Here is a 17,476-nt window from a genome sequence, read left to right as displayed (position 1 = left end):
TGGCATTAGTGTCTCAAAACTCACTTCGCTAATACAATTAGCTGAGGCTCCTGAATCGATTAGCACTTGCACATCACGGTCATTCAGCTTGATTTGCGTCTGTGGCAAGTCTGATGTATTGTCATCACTAACTGTGAACACATACTTATCATCACTGCTTGAGGAGTCATGTTGTGTTTCATTATCTGGTGCAGCTTTTGTTATGTGGTGGACTTTCCTGGAGTGTTGTTTAACGGTGTATTGGGGCTGTCTTTTGATACTGTCTTTGGATGTTGAGCGGCATTGTTTAGCGAAATGGTATAATTTTCCACAGGCTCTACATTCTTTGTTTTTAGCAGGACACTCACCATCATGAGGATATTTGCCTCCACAGTTCCTGCAGCGGTTGTTGTGAGTGAGATGCTGTTTTTCAGGCCACTTTCTATTGTTTGGATAGTGCTTATCCACGGGTTTCCTGTTAACTGCATTCACCGAAGGCGTAGCTGCTGTGTGTTTTTCCATGCCACTCGCTTGCATTTCCGACAGTTCAAGTGTCCTTGCGTGATCAAGGAGCTGATCCAAAGTCATATTTGGTTCCCTCAGTGCCTTCCTCCGCAGCCTGGATGACGTACAGCACTGTATTATTTGAGTTTTTATCTCCACCGTAGTATCTGCAAACTCACAATTCCAGCCAGCCAGCATCTTCAGTCTAGTGTGATAACTGTCCAGACATTCTCCTGGTTCTTGCATGGCTTCTCTAAACATATACACTTGTACTGTGCGTTCTTCTTGGGAGAGAAATAGCCAGTTAGCTTCTCCTGCATGTCTGCATATTTATATTCCTGTGCTGCTAACGTGTCATATATGTCATGCACACGTTCTCCTGCGATATGCAACAGCAATTCATAGCAGTCACATAATTCTCAAACCTTTGCACCCATTTGTTCCACCGTGGTCCAATAGATCCAGGATCTGTTTCTGTGTCGAAAGGTGGTAGAGGCGCGTGTGCTGCGGCAGCCATGCTTGCTAGTTTTTATCCAAGTTGTACAGTCACGTTGTTCTGCGTTAGCTTCGTGATCGCTATTAACTTGGTCTCCGTACGTCCAGTTTACTTTTCTTTCACTGAAAAACGCCTCTTTGTGTCTTTTCCTTTACTCCTCGTCGCCAATGTAATGTTTGTAAATCCCCAAGATGAACCAGGTGGACAACGACGTAGCAATGTAGAGGCTTTTATCCAGAGGCTTCCGGTTACATGCACAAACAGTGACTAACTAACTTTTACTGAGCTACATGACTGCTCTATATAAATGTGTCACCCATAGATGGCGCTGTTGCTTCACTTAAAGCTGTCATCAACATTACAGTATGCACATTTATTTATTTGTATGTTTGAATCTGTCCTGCAGCCAGTGAAATTAAAGTATGTTGTATTATTCAGAGGTTTGCCAGTTGTCACCTTTGACAGACATGCAGCGACTTAAAAATAGTCCTCCTCACTTATAAATCCCTTCATGCCCTAGCCCCCCAGTACCTCTCGGACCTCCTACACCCACACACCACGTCCTGAAACCTCTGGTCCTCGGACACTGGCCTGCTGTCCACACCACACACCAGACTCTGCACCTTTGGGGACAGGGCGTTCAGTGTCCCAGCACCTACCCTCTGGAACATCCTCCCCTGAGACATCTGAAATGACCCATCTTTGAACTCATCTAAAAAAACTTCTCAAATGCTATCTGTTCTCCCCCTTTAAACTCTGTCACCCCATCAGTCTCACATCCTTTTGCTTTACCTGTCTCAGGTTTTTTTTAGATTTTTGTTCTTTGTTTGGTCCCTCCATGTAAAGTGTCCTTGGGTCCATTGAAAGGCGATATATAAAATATTATTATTAAAAAGCAATATACAGCAAAACTAGAAGAATTCTTGGTTAGACACACAAACTAACACTTTAAGTTAAATGAATTGTCCCTCAAGTTTCTATTGTACCACTGAAGGTCATGTATCATCCAGCACCAGATCATCAAAGGCCAGCTCAGTCTCTGACATAATTTGGACACCTTGATTGTAAGGAGGACCTTCTTAAAGATCCTGTGAGGAGTTTTTAACTTGTTAATAAACAGACTGAAACTAATACTGAAGCCTCATTTTTGGCTACAAAAGAAAATAAATCCATGAGCACAGTTAACTAATTGTAGTTATTTATATGCCTGTAACCTCTGACACACCGAAGGTGTCAGACAAGATGATTGACATCAAGCTAAAATAAACAAGGGTTGTTATGTCACCAGAATTTTAAACTCTTATATGGTACTCGTAAAAATAAGTGATACAACATATTTTCCTGGGAGGTCCTGAGCTTTGTTGTCTTGTAGGATTCTCGGGATTGTTAGTCGGGATGGCCTGCTGCCCTTGTGTTTGTTAGGGTTAGCGTTAGGGGGGGCGATTGGGCACTACTACCACCCGACGTCCCTGAAGCCCAGCCACCTCCATCGGACTGTGTCGACCCCATAAACCTCCGCCGTCGTCATTCATGCACGGCCTGCTCCGACCTCCACCTCAGTGGCAAGGAAGTGTGGACAACAGGGACGCGAGGACTAAAAAGGAGAAATCCTTCCTGCATATTATCTCTCCCTATCCCATTTTTCTTTTATAATATACATTTGAGTACGGTCTTTCAGCTTCTATTTTAAGTGTCTTGAGATAACATTTGTTATGAATTGGCGCTATACAAATAATGATTGATTGATTGATCTTGAACCGCAACGGGCACCCAAAGTTCAGAAATTTTCTTGTTTTAAGATGCTCTGCTTTGTCCACAGGGGGCGCCAACATTGTAACAAAATAAAAGTTCCTCAGCTTTAAGAAAGTGGTGCCAAAAGTTCACAAAAAAAAAAATAATGTCATGTGGAGCCAAATGAAAACAAAACATCACAACCTTTATTGTTTTGTTGATCTCTGATGTTGTGAGAGTCTCAACCATTAAACATGAATGACGTTCAAGTTGTTGGGCTATACAATAAATACAGGTAATCATTTCAACAGGAAAAGGAAAGGTGGTGCAGCCCATTCCATGTAAGAGCATTTACATGATTCAACTTCTCCTACCTTAAATATGACTAACTGAACTAAATCATTGAGTTTACATGAGATCAATGTGTACACAGTACAATAGATACAATCTTTAGATAACAGTCTACATCCGTTTCATTTAATCATTTTGCTATTTTCCAATCTAGCTGATGCTGTGTTTGTTCTTCATATTCATCCATGAGGTGTTGACATTTGGGCAGCTGGTAAATATATTAGACATTAACCTTTATAAAATCCCTTTCACTGGGTCTCGTTGTTCCTTTAAAATATCAACAGAAGTTTGCTAAAGTTTGCCTCTAACAAGTTAATCAGTGTCCTAAATATCTCTAAAAGCAAATCATGAGATACATGTGTAGATAAATTAGCTGGAGCTTTTTGTAAACAGACCACACGATGTAGATTTCCAATCAGTGGCCGTAGCTGGAATCACATACACCAGTTACACCCGTTGATGCAGTAGCAGCATACACAGCTTTATGGAGTGGGACATTTTGTAATACTTTACAGTAAAGACACATTTTCTTCCCTTGGATCGACTCTTTGCTGAGGACAAAAAGGTTCAAGTTTCTGACAAAGTTGGTACAACTCAACAGGGTGACAGTGGACCAGTCGCCAAGAGCTTATGCATCATATTTTTGGATGTTTTAACGTTTTGTTCAAAGCAGCACCCGTTATTCTGGTCCCTGCTGGTCTGCACTTTAGTCAAAGACATTTAACAAAATATGGCTGCTGTGCTTCAAACAGTGCCTGTAACCTGATCTCAATCAGTTTACGTACACACATTACAGTGAGCTGAATGCATGAAGGAGACGTCACACACTCACACACACACTCACACAGACACACACACACAGTTTCTTTGGCTCTGTTGGTGTTACATATTCCATCTTAGTCCGACTTGTGTGGCCAGCAGGTAGCACATGCCAATCATACACGTCATTATCATCATGGGGAATCCTAATCTGTAATGAGAAAGAAAACAAAAGATCAATTATATGTGTGAACATCTCATTCTAACTGAAAATAAACCACATGTTGGTAAATACAGAGTGTTATTTTACACTGAGTAAAGAGGTGCAAATAGAGATATGAAGGTCTAATTTCCTTTAATTATGAATTTGATGCTGATGATCCTCAGATTTTCCATTTACTGTCCCAAATTTTGCAGCTCAGGGAAGAGTGCACAGAATTTATACTAAGAGTACGTACCCTTAAAACCCTGAAGTGATGTGGGCCAAAAATATTTCTGATCTTTAGAAGCGTGCGTACACATACCTGCACGTAATATTATTTTAATAAACCGTGATCCACCTCGAAATGTGCACAAGTGGAGCAGCCTCTGCACACAGTCTACATTCAACCACTAAAGTTCAATGCAAATCAACGCAAAGCCCCTCATGAATGAAAATGCATATAAATGAGCTGGCAGATAAAAAGTGTCATGTATTGGAGTGCACATCAGTCAATGCATTGATCCAACATTTGTTTTTACCTCACCACCACCAAAAAAACAACAAATAACAAACAAGAACACAGCGCTGCTTGAAGGCTTTATGTTTGTTGATAGTATTCTAATATAGATTTTTCTTCACACAGGTATCAGAGGGGAACTTGGTTTCAACCTTTATACTAAAGTCTGCGTATATTCATCAGTACTGGCAGGAAAAATGTGACACTTTAACATCTCATCTTTAACTTTAAATGTTCATTAACCAGAAATCACAGTGTGTCCAGTTCTGTCCTGCTTTAAAGGCTTTATATGTGATTTTTCACACTTAAATATAATATAAATCAAGTATATCCTCTGAAAATAACTCTGTGAGTCATGACTGTCTACAATGGGTGTAACACCCGAGTCCCACTGTCTGTGATGTTTTCAGAGTTTTCAGAGTCCTATCTTCACTTTGTTTATATCGCCAGGACGCCCGGCCATCGCATCCCCTCGTGTATAAAAGTTGTTTAATTGAGGGACTAGAGAAAAGAAAAATTGAAAGAAAAACTGCGACACTGACGGTCAAAACACAACAACTTATCAGAAAACATAAAAACGATACGATTGACGATACGATTCTCTTACAATCTATTTTACAAAATGAGACTGAAGACAAATTATGAGAAATCTGAATAAGATTCCTTTAATTTTCTTCATGAATACACCAATGCACCTCGTCATTTCTTTGGCTCTTGGACTTGTTGGGGCGAGCGGGGCTGCAAACCAGCAAACCTGCTGTGTGGTTTGGCCTCTGCAGCTGCCATGACAACGCTTGCTTGTTACAACCAACCACCTCCACTCTACAGCTGCTGACGCTCACAATATTATTGCGATTCATTTTTCAGAGTACAGATGTGAACCTTGACACCTTTGAATCGATATTCAACTGCCTCACACTTCCCTATAGAACACACAGAAGGCCTAGCGGTTATGTCGTGCGTTATATAGAGGCTATATTCTGGCCGTGGGTTCAAATCCGACCTCGGCCCTTTGCTGCATGTGCAATAAAATAAAAATAATAATAATAATAATAAAAAGGCAAAAAGGCCCAAAATATAACTCAGAAAAAAAGGCAGCTGTGATTTTATTTGGGGAAACTTCTGCACACAAAGAGGCGAGCACTGGCGTTAAAATGACTAACTCCGGCTAACACTCAAAACAATTTTTAAGACATATATCAAATAAGGAAAAATGACATAAGCCCCGCCATTTCCCCCACATTTCTCATCTTCAACAAAGTAAAGGTTAGTTTAAAAATGTTTACATGCAGATAGCTTCAAGAGAAGGAGGAGAGCTCAGTATGAAATTACGATGGAATATTAGGTTCACAGTAATTTTTGGGTAACAGTTATAATATTGTGTGAATAACAAGTTTTACCTTTGGAGAAAATAGTTGTAGTTTTTGGTCACGGATAATGTACTTGTTATTATGAGGGGGAATATCAGATGAGCAGCCAGCTGTCTGCATTACAACAAGGAACGTAGACAATCTTGTGATACTTCTGGGTTGGTTTCACAAAGATCTGAACTCGCATCAGCACCAAAATCTCAGATTTATTTTCTCCAATGTGACACTTATATACTAAAAAAAAAGTAGCTGTGGCAGGCGGCTTACAAACATAATATACATCCTGTATGTAGAACTGAACCTGACAAGCCTGCATCTTGCTCCTGTACTCTGCAGAGTTGTCAGTTAATCCCTCATTAATTCAATGTCTGTGGTGTATTGAGGGATTCAAGCCTTACTTGGCCACTACAGTGTTGTGTTTATTTGATGAGCTGCTGGCCTTGTTCCTGATGTGTTCATTTCCAATTGTCAGTGGTTTCTATTTGTTACCATGCAGTGTAAATGTATTTCTGCACACTCGTGAAGTAACCTCACGATGGATCATCTAGAGTGAAAAGCATCAATTGTATCGCTATTGAAGCCACTGGATGAAAAAAAAAAAACAGTCAGGCTTCTTTTCAACCTTAAAAAAGCAGCAACACAACACTGTACCGTGTCCTGTTGCACAAAAGACCATGAGCAGCGCATCAAGTGTGAGTGAGACTTTGGTATATCCTGTTATTCCCTCTTTTCTTTCATGGTACATCGTGTTAACCACACTCCAGAGTAAACACGGAGAGCAGGAACTCACTGTTCAATCAATTAGCAGTCTGTGAGCAGCTCATCTGACATTTAGAAACAGGTGTCTTCAAGCCGCTGTCTTTTTGAGAAGCTAATTTTTTGCTGTGAGGTTGAGCAGCAGAGAGAAAATGACAATGAGTGGGAAACAAATGGTCCTTTCAGAAAACACCTGTCTTTATATTCTAAAATTTGAAAAGACCTTTCACCTCATTGCAAATGTTTTCTTGTATTGGCTGCCAATATCTATGTATTTCTTTTCTATTCAGTTTACACTGTAGAATTTGAGATTGGGCTTAAATTATATCGATGAAATAAATAAAAGTAACTTTATTATGTAACCTTTACATAATAAAAAAGAGTGAAGTGTTTGTAAGGGATCACAATGAGTCCTCAGAGTGCATCAGCTTTAAATCAATGAGTAAAATGTGATTGTACTTATAAGATTTATTTGACTTTTTGACTTCTTTGGTTTTACTCAAATGTCAAATAAGATATGTATGTACATCAATGCATGCACAGAGAGGTCTTGACAAGTCTACCAAGGTCCAAGAATCCAAGGCCAAGAACGGGGTTTTTTGTAATGGTCCATGAATACCTGAATAGATCAGAGAAGACCTGTGATTGGTGCTCACAATGACAGGTAAGTATTAGTGCTATGTGTGTAACTTGGGGGATGATACGGCTGACACAGCATCAGGTTGTGAGGAGGAAAGTAAAGGGGATTTAGTGGCAATTTGTTCAATCAAAAGTCACAAACCAGGGGATGCCTTTCTGAGATTTACTCTGGGCTCAATGCGTGCAGAAATCGATGGACTGTCGAGCAAAGAGCCTGCTGTGTTTGAAAATCCGATGAGTCGACATGCTAAGGAGAAGCTATACTGAACTGTTACTAATAGATAGGTTGTCGATTGCTCTGATCAATTACTTGCAGCTATTTTTCCTTGAACCAAGTCTATAATGTTTTAGACAGAAAGTAAAAGAGCCTGCACATATCTTCTAAACTATCTGAAAGATCAGGAAGTTTAAAATACGTTTTCCATTCAAAACATGACATAAAGAGTTGGAGGTGACTAATTGAATGAAACATGGATACCTTTTTCACTGAGGTGGAAAAGGAGCAAGGAGAAAATGAATACAAAGTCCAAACTAAGCGGCTCTGGGTCTCCTTTAAGACAACTAATGAGCCCTTTGTAGTATTCGACATGTTGCAGACTATTAAGGCTGAATCAATTAAAACAAGTGTTTTTAACATTTTAAGACCACTAAAAACAGAACTCTGAAACATTAACATGAGTAAACATCAACTTTAAGAGTGGGCTGCATCTGACATAACAAATGATTTAACATTTGAGGGGTATTTTCTGAAGGAATTTATTTATTTATTTTATGTCGTAAGGTTGACTGAAAGTTAGTCTGAGTCAGGATATCCAACATAGAGGCTGCTGCCGATGAGCCTCCGGAGCCCCCTGCAGTAACAGATGGCTGACGTCACTCAGGCTTCGTCCTTTAATATTTACAGTCTATTGTCCAGGTTTAGTGTTTGTGTTGTCATTGTTCTTACTTTCTATTTCCTAAACAGGCAAATAGATCTTGAAACAGACTCGCTGACTATTTGCCAACCACACACTATTTTGGCAGAAACATCTACAGTTTAAAGCCCTTAAGTGACTGTAGGAAGTGTTGATACTGCGTTTACAGAGACCAGCTCTACTTCATTTTTATAACTCAAAAGCAGTGATCAAACAGGAGCAGTAAGCGTGCTAAATTATATTTATCAGAATACAGGTCAGGACAATCCTCAATTAGCATCATACATTTTAGATGTGTCCTTAGAAGTCTCCATATCTGCAGATGGTTTGTCATTTGGATGTCTACCATGTCCTATATGGACACATGGCTGCTCCAAGGGCCAGAGATCTGTTCGCCCTCAGTCTCTGACACAGATCAGTTTCAGAGGCCAAGAAGAAAAAATAAACCACATATATATTTAACACACAGCGATAGAAAAAAATTCAGTCAGAGCAGCAGAGAAGCACAACTTTAGAGCGGCACTCTGAGAAATAAAGAGAACACATATCGTTCAAATATCATTCTGAGCAGATGCTGCTTTGAGTGAAGAGTCAATAATAAATTCGATAAATAAGTGGGGACCAAATAAAGCAGAAAATTAGCACAAACACAGCGCTACAGCACATTCATGTTTATTAACTGTGCTTCTATTGAGATTCATGACTAAATGATAACAGCGTGTTGTTCCTGCTGTACGGCCAATTACAATCATGATGAAAAAATATCATGGCTACGAGGTAATGGCTTTCCTGTTTGGCTACTAGCTGTGGCATCAGACATAAACACACCGCTCCATGATATAGTCTCACATTTGAACATACTTGTATCTTTTTTGTGTGAACTAGCCAGAACACTGGAGCACTGGACACATTAAGACAAGGCCAACGACACAATTTGATACAAAAAAGGAGAAAAACTCAAAATGACAAAACAAGGCAGCTTGTTCAGTGGCCCAACTCTTGACAATGTATGTTCTCCTAAAATGTCTGTAATGCCAACGCAGGGCTCTGTGGTCAACATGCTATGATTTTATCTGGGGGATTTTAACTCATGAAAATAATGTGGTTCATTTAGTGAAATTACCATCTTGTTTGTGAACATTAAAGGGTAAACAGTAATGCAAAGAAGAAATAAAGAAAAGGACTCAGGTATATATCATGACAGAAGTTATATACTGCAGTGTATGTAAGTTTAGTTACTAATAGACATCAGGTAACATCACAGCCATATTAACCTATAACGTACTGTATGTTGCATAACTTAAAACTAGGTTAACCACTAAAATGAAGACTAACTTGTTTGGGGCAAATCGATTAACAAGCCAAAAAGGACAAGTGACTGAAAAGCTTGGTAGAATTGCAGAGCTCCCTCTGAGTATGTTAGCACCAAGTGCCTGACTTCCCGTCTCTCCCTCTGCTCTCTCTGACCTACACCAGTACTGCACTCTGACTCTGCCCCCCCACCAACACCACAGCCTCCACCTGTAGGCTCCCACTCGGGGTTTATGTTATCATCCCATCACTCCTCAAGTTTCTGCTTGTTAAACAAAAAGGACTAATGAGGTCTGACCATAGACCCCAAACACAAATATGTTCTGCTGCTGCAATAAATATTTTTTAACAAATACAAACATGAGATGTGTGACTGAACTTAAACTAAAGATCTCCCATGCGGCCAATTAAGGCTAGGCAAGATAAATATCTGGATAATTTTATTTATGTCAATTTAAAAGTGTGGACTTCATTCAGTGTCCTAGTTCACCATTTATCACTGCAATCTTTTGTTATGCTGCACCATAAAGAATAGTTTCAATCAACAATAGTTAGGGAAACAGGGGGATCTGTGAGCTCGTGTTTTATTTGCTCTGGCAAAGGTGTGTCTGGTTGCCCTCCTGTTAAGACCGTTTTTTTTGATATGTCTGTGAACGATTGGTCAAAACTGTCGGACTAATAATGCCACCTATGATGGAGAGTTACTTATTGCAGATGGTAAATAAATCAGAGTCAATGTCTGCAATTCCCTATCATTTTTATTGAACATTTATCCTTATTAATCTCCTATTAAACTGTTGATGTGTATATAGAGAGGATAATCAGCCTGACCTTTGTGACTTCATTCAATGGATTATTCAGGAAGTTTAACTCCGACAATTTGAATGCATCACCACGCTGAGTTAGAATCATTATTCAATCAATCAATCAACTTTTATTTGTATAGCGTCAACTCATAACAAGTGTTATCTTGAGACACTTTACAAGAAGCAGGTAAAATACCTTACTCTTTGTCTGTTAACATTACAAAAAGCAGGTAAAAGACCTTATTGTTATGTTACAAAGATCCGGCCTATCCATCATGAGCACTTTAGCAAAGCAGCAAAAGTTACAGTGGTAAGAAAAAACTGAGCACTTAATGAGCTTAAGTGCTTGACTTGCCTCGTTAATACTTAGTTCAAGTCCTTTTATTTACATTTCCACATACTGAATGCAAACTGCTTAAATGTATACATTCAGGTAACACATGGACCTACATTTATTAAATATACACTCAGAGACTCTCAGAACATTCACTCTTTTATTCAGGGTCCATTGGACTACTTAAATATCTCTCCCAGCTTCTTTAGTGCAAAAGACTTGACATTTTGGACTCAGTTAAAGGTCATCTTAAACGAGGGTGTCATGCGTCTCTGAATCTGAGGATGTTATAGAGAGAGAGAGAGAGAGAGAGCGAGAGAGAGCGAACAGAAACAGAAGGACAAGAGCTGATAACTCTACAACTCTCTGACAAAGGAACTCAAAGGAGAGGACGCTTGTAGTTTAGTCCTCGTTGCCTTTTCATAATCTGTACCGTTTGTAAAATGACGATGTTGTGTCTTTTTTGGGTGGCGAAGTCTTTACTAAACCATTTTCTTTTTTTGCTATTTTTGCAGCCATTACTAATAAATAAATATAATATGTAAAAGTGTTCATTTCAGTTTCACAAGGTCGAGGCCTTTAAATAGCCCATTAACATTAACAAGGACCACTGTGATTTTTATCTACATGGAGTGAATGACCTCTCAAGATGGATGAAGAGGAATCTCTAAACTGTAATAATAATCAGACGAGCAGAGGTGACCTCTACATGAGTGAATCTCTTTGCTGAGAAAATTCCATTCCCCCATCACAGTCACAGCATGAGGGGGGACAGAGGGCAGATAAAAAACTCGTCACAATACAGCACAGAGAGGAACAAGGTGATTTCACACATTGATTTAACTGCATATGATGGAAACTCTGTGAAAGTCCAGATAGAATCTCAAAGACTTTCTTTAGATAAACTAGAGGGACTCGCTCCTCTGACCGTGGAGTCTTTATGCTTTCACCAGGACATCACTGCTGCCTGTGACAATGCTCGCCCTTTGCTATTCAAAAAGCCGTCTGACTTGCAAAATGCTTCAATGTTCACTGTGTAGGGTGTAGTGGAGGACAGAACATTTCCTCTGCAACACAAACATCAAAGGTTTTTTTTTTCATCTTTATGTGATCTGGGTCTTCTAGTTAAAGAGCATGTAATGAGGGAGCACACCTGCGGTCTTTAGAGCAAGTGATGATTGTCCCCTGCACAGGTCTCCTCTGCAGATGCAGGGAGCTATATGAATGGGAGAATTCATTTATGTGGACCAAATGAATGCCAGTCCTGCTCCTCTAAATCTACTCACATTCTTCAATGTGATTTCATTTTGTTAGTTTACTGCACCTGGGGTCACTGCACAGTGAACTGCAGACCAGGAACTTTACCGAAGACAAAATCAAAACCTGAAAATAAGTTATGAATGTGATCGTTTCAGCTGTGATTTTGCTTTGTGATTGCTTTCTTTCAAGGCTGGGCAATTATCCTGGATACACCAGTGTGGAGTAAATGACCTCAGTTAACAATCAGTAGTTTACTGTGTCTGCGCCCCGTCATTACACTGCAGGGAGAAAAAACAACTTGGTCACAGTTAAGAGTTTAGACAAGAGTTAAAAGCCAGTAATTTAACCATTGAGGGGGAACGGCAATTACGTACATTTAGGCTGAAACGGCTTCAAACTTCCACTCCATCACAGTTCAGAATAAAATGAAACTTTAACTCTACATATGACATAAAATGTGTGTGTTAAGTTCATAACGTCATTTCTTGTTAAAAGAAGCCATGTTGTGCAGCCTGTAAACTTAATATTCAAATTGGGCCCCTCCTCCTGGACTCATCACAACCCAAAGAGTACGACCACTGCCTCTCACAGCAGTTGTGAGAGATGCCTCTGTACATGGGGCATGAGCTAAACGCTAGGCCATCCAAGAGTGTCTAATTTTTTGTAACAAAAAATGGATACTAGCAATTCAATAATAGTATCACGAGTCGGGACAAAGACATATTGTCATATCAATATTTTGTCCCACCCCTAGTAATAAAATGACTTTATATTCAGATTCTGCACTATTGAAAAATGTTGTCATTTTTATTATTACATTGTATTTTACTACACCTCCACAAGCATGGTTCACACTCTGTCAAGCTGGACTATGAACCATGCAGAATACATAGAGTTGGTACTTTTGGGAGTCATGAAGGAAGCAACAGGGACTGTAGCGACAAGCTGCAGAGCTATTCAGAGACTCTCATCTTCCTTTGTGATGGTCAATCAAAAATGCATCCAGGTCTCTGTGGGCTCATCTGGGCTCTGAATTGAAGCACCTGATACAGCAGGAGCAGCTGCCCGGAGTCTCAGATACACTTTAGTCCTCCTTACCTGTCTCTGTGAGCAGCTGTGACCCCTGACACTCACAGCCAATTACAGGCTCTGCTCCAGCCCACGGCGATGCTTCTGCCCAATCACTGCAGACACGACTACACTCCGACAGGCTGCGACTGCTCTGATCCATTTCAATCAAATCCCATGATGACCCATCCTCAGGCTTTTCTGTTACCTAGCAAGTTTGTCAACATATGGTGCTATAACTAAGTGTGATGACAATCAAGTACATTGATTATCTCTGAAGCACTGAAGCAGAGTGAGAAGGAAATAAAACAAATCTCAGGGCGGCTCTACGATCACAGGTCAACAAAGACTCAGCGTGTCTGCAATATGAACGTTTGAATCAACTTTAATGAAAGACATTCAACAGTTGTTGATAGAGCTGCAGCGAGCAATCGATTTATTGTGAAGTGTTAGATTAATCCTCCACTATTGTGACAGCAATAAATCAGTTTGTGTTTCTTAAAGTAAATAGAGGAGAATTTCTCTGATGCCAACATCTTCAACATGAATATTGTTCTGGTTTCTATCACAATAAACTGAATGACTCGGGGGAGTTGAATACGGAAACTTAGGCTTAACAACTGATAAACATTATAGTCTGGCAAAAGACACATTTTATTTTAATTAGTTAAGCAAGTAGTGTGGAACAAAGTGGTGCACTGACTAAACAGCTGTGCCCCCCCCCCCCCCAATCACATTGTTGTTGTATCTAAAATAAAAATAAAAAACACTAGGGCTGTAGCCGAAGATTGATTTCAGTCAAATCAGATTGTAATGGTTGAACATGAAGCTTTGACTATTTGTTCCTTTTTTGCTCAGTTCAGGATAACACCAATCTCCTGCAACAGTCAACACTGGAAATCGTGCCTTAGACCTGCCGACTTCTTTCTTTCTGTTTTTGGGGTTTATTAGACATGACAGCTTTAGAGAGACGTGGGGGGAGCGATCATGTGACTGCAGCCTCTGTACAGGGGGAGCCTGCTGTACCTACTGAGCTAAACCAGTGCACCTGGCCCACTATACTTTCTTAGCGTTTGAAGTCAAATCACTGTCGTTTCAACGAAATCATCAAAATAAATGAAGGAATTTTGTCTTCTGATATCTGGATCTCAAGGAAATAAGTCAAGCGTAAGTTAGAAGCAAATCAGCTTGCAGCCCCAGAAGAAAAAATGGTAAATCTTTCATTCACCATTTATACTGGTTTAAATCACTGGGTTTGTTAGTTTTGGAAATGAGAAGATTCCTGAGGATAATATGGATTCTGATAAATACAAAGAGGGACTATGAACACACAAAAACAAGCCAAGAACCTGGAAAAGAGTGAACCCAAAGCTGGGCTAACAGCACGTCCTGATATCTGATGTCTGGTGAACAGCTATCTGGTTTGTAAAGGGAATCCGCTTTATTCAGTCTTTTTACTAGTTTAATTATTGAACTGAATAATCCAAGGACAGGCCTTTGGATAATTCTGCTCCTGGTAAAAAAAATTTGATTATGAGCAACACTGAAAGGCAGTTTGACAAGTTGTTTGAGGAGATCACAGCCTGCCCTGCTTTGTCTTCCGCATTGCTCTGTTGTACAATAATGCAGCTAAAAAAATGTGTTTGGATAATTAAAAAACAAAGGTACACTGGCTCAGGGGCACTGGTGGCGCAGTGGTTAGTGCGCACACCCATGTATGGAGGCTATAGTCCTCAAAAGCGGGCAGCCCAGGTTCGAATCCAGCCTGTGGCTCCTTTCCTGCATGTCATTCCCCTCTCTCTCTCTCTCCCTGATTTCCAACTCTATCTACTGTCCTATCTCTCTATTAAAGGCACAAAAAGCCCAAAAATAAATCTTAAAAAAAAACAAAGGTGGCTCTTCCTCATTTTATTATGACGTGTTAACTTTAAAGGGTCCTAACAAATTCTTAAATCACAAGGATCCCATAGTGCTGATGTATGTTTCCTCTCAAAAAGTCTAAAAATAGAGCTTCATCTTAATCACACATGCAGACATTCACATCTCTCTTTCTTTTTTATCATCAGAACTAATACTACTCTCAGTAATGAACTGCTATTTCAATTCCATTACATATTAAGCCTAATCAAAATCATTCATCCATCTTTCAACATCACTGACCACTTCCTCTTAAGTATGTCTGTCTGTTTCATCACCAGATAGAGAATTATTAGTGAGCAGGTGGTGACTGGAGAGGCAGCCCACTCATCATCCTCCAGATAAAATGAAATTTTTCACCATCACTTGGATTCACCAGAGAGTTCTCGAATCAAGCTTTCCCTCAGTGTTTCACTGAGTAACTATTCAATCAGACACACGTGTTTTTTTACTGTTTAAATAAGTTTGGCTTGTTTTTTTAAAAACATCTGAGCCCACTTTGTGACTGTTTGGGTTTCCTCTACTCATGTCGTAAACATCAGTGCCCTCACAGTGTGACTTTAGAGGACACAAACTGAAATCACTGCCTTGACCAAATGACCATTACTCATGTCTTCCAGGTTGTTTCCTTGAGGTACTTTACAGACCGAAGGATACACCTGCTGTAAATATCCTGAGCTAGGTCAGGTGGTTATCCTTAAAAGAATTTGATTCTTCTTATACCTGACATAGTGTAGAATATGACATAACCTTATTATCTAAATGACGAAATCACAAGTCTTCCAGTTTCCCAAAGAGAGGAACAAAAAATAGCTTTAAGAGCAAAGATTTAAAATATGGAGTTCTGAGGTTCTGGTGACTTAGTGTTTAGTTTGCATGTAAATGGTAAATGGACTTGAGTATATATAGCGCATGTCACATGTACAGAGGCTGTAGTTCTCAGAGCGGCAGTATTGGGGTTTGAATCCAACCTGTGTCTCCTTTCCTGCATGTCATTCCTCACTCCCCGATTTCTGACTCTATCCACTGTCCTGTCACTCCAATGATAAAGGCATGAAAGTCCAAAAATAAATCTTAAAAAATCAAGTTCAACAAGGGTTTCATTTAGTCTGGGATTACTTTTGGCACAGAGGGCTTTTTTTTATATTATTCTTGCAAACATCAGAACTTTCATAGGGTATTTCCTTTTTTTCGGAGAGTGGATTTCCTTAAAGACATCCTCACCTAAGTCAGACATGGACGGCTGTGTATAAGTATAAGTCGTGAGGAAAATTGGCTGCAGACTGACAGCCTGAATATGTAAATCACTCAGATTTTCTGTTCAAAAAGTTTCAATTTAAAAAAAATTAAATCATAACTTTCTGCAAGATCATTTGCTGCATGTTACCTCGACACCTTTAATCCCTTCTACCGATCTGTTACTCTAGACGGGAAGCTCTTGTTCCAGTAAAATTGTCATGTAAGCTCAAACACCGTGATATCTCTCAGTATTGTCAGGAGGGTTTAAACAGTTTTAGAATAACTTCAATGACACCTCAGCAAGCTCTCGTTTAAATGCTATAATTAACTATAACATTAATTAATGAAAAGGATCCAGCCTGCGGTCTCACAGGAACGCATTTTAGGTTATACTCCTTTTTTAAATGCAGACGTGCATTTTTTATCCATTTATTTAATTTGATGTTATATAAATGTATCTTGCTTAGCCTGAATTTATTGTCATCATCTGTACCGACAGGATCGAGCATTATTTTGATTAGCCTTCCAAGCAGAAAGTTGTCTCTTGTCATATTTGATCAACAGTCTGTCAGAAGGTATCAATCAGCTTTAGTAGTGTTAGCCCACTCACACACGCACCACCATAACTCTGAAGCACTGACCCCCACATATATTTAACAAGCCCTGATTTAATACCTCTTCGTTTTTTAAATCTTTGGACTCCTTGATATTTGATTCTTTAATATGTTTTATTTCTTACCTGAAGAACTCCATGAAGGAGAAGCCGTAGCCGTGTTGTTCAGCTATTCCTGCACACACGACGTTGGCTGATGCTCCTATTAATGTGCCGTTTCCTACAGAGACACAAAAAGAACATTAGGAACAATAGTTTGTATATTTGTATCATCAGCTTTCACTTTTCCTGTACTATTTATTTCTATGTCTTTATTTAGAAAAGTTTGACTATTTTTAATAAGTGTCTGCAACATTTTGACAGTCAGGGCTGGTATCCATTGTGCGTTCGATACCGCTCACATCTCAAAGAGGCGTCAGTGTGGCTGATGGAGCCGGGCCGATCGATGTGGGCCTGTCACAGTGCAGTTGATTAAACTGAAACACTATGACAGCTCTCTTACTCTCACTCTCTTTGTGTCCTTGCCACCCAGACAGAGCCGCACTGTGCTGAAGGGGGTCCTCTGACCGGGTGTGGTACAAAAAGCACAGCCCGACCCTGAACCCCCCCTCCCCCCCGGGGAGTGACACAGCTGTACAAAGTGTGGCTGTCACCTAGAGCATACAATGTCTCCTTCTGAGGTGGTGCCATCAATAAAGATCCACACCTTT

At 39.8% G+C, this 17,476-nt stretch overlaps 1 protein-coding gene across 1 annotated transcript in view; it reads right to left on the bottom strand.

The window, feature by feature from the left end:
- Window positions 1-2,894: 2,894 nt before the first annotated feature.
- oca2 (oculocutaneous albinism II) overlaps window positions 2,895-17,476 on the bottom strand; it is a 62,406-nt gene continuing 47,824 nt past the window's right edge. Inside the window, exons 23-24 of the mRNA XM_061030237.1 lie at window positions 16,893-16,986; window positions 2,895-4,031 (exon numbers count right to left, since the gene is read on the bottom strand). Of these exons, the coding sequence (XP_060886220.1) occupies window positions 3,944-4,031; window positions 16,893-16,986 (182 nt within the window). The 3' untranslated portion in view covers window positions 2,895-3,943. The remainder of the gene's footprint in view (window positions 4,032-16,892; window positions 16,987-17,476) is intronic.

This window comes from Labrus mixtus, chromosome 3 (assembly GCF_963584025.1).
Source record: "Labrus mixtus chromosome 3, fLabMix1.1, whole genome shotgun sequence".
NCBI lineage: Eukaryota > Metazoa > Chordata > Actinopteri > Labriformes > Labridae > Labrus > Labrus mixtus.
This window is presented reverse-complemented; position numbering and strand designations above follow the sequence as displayed.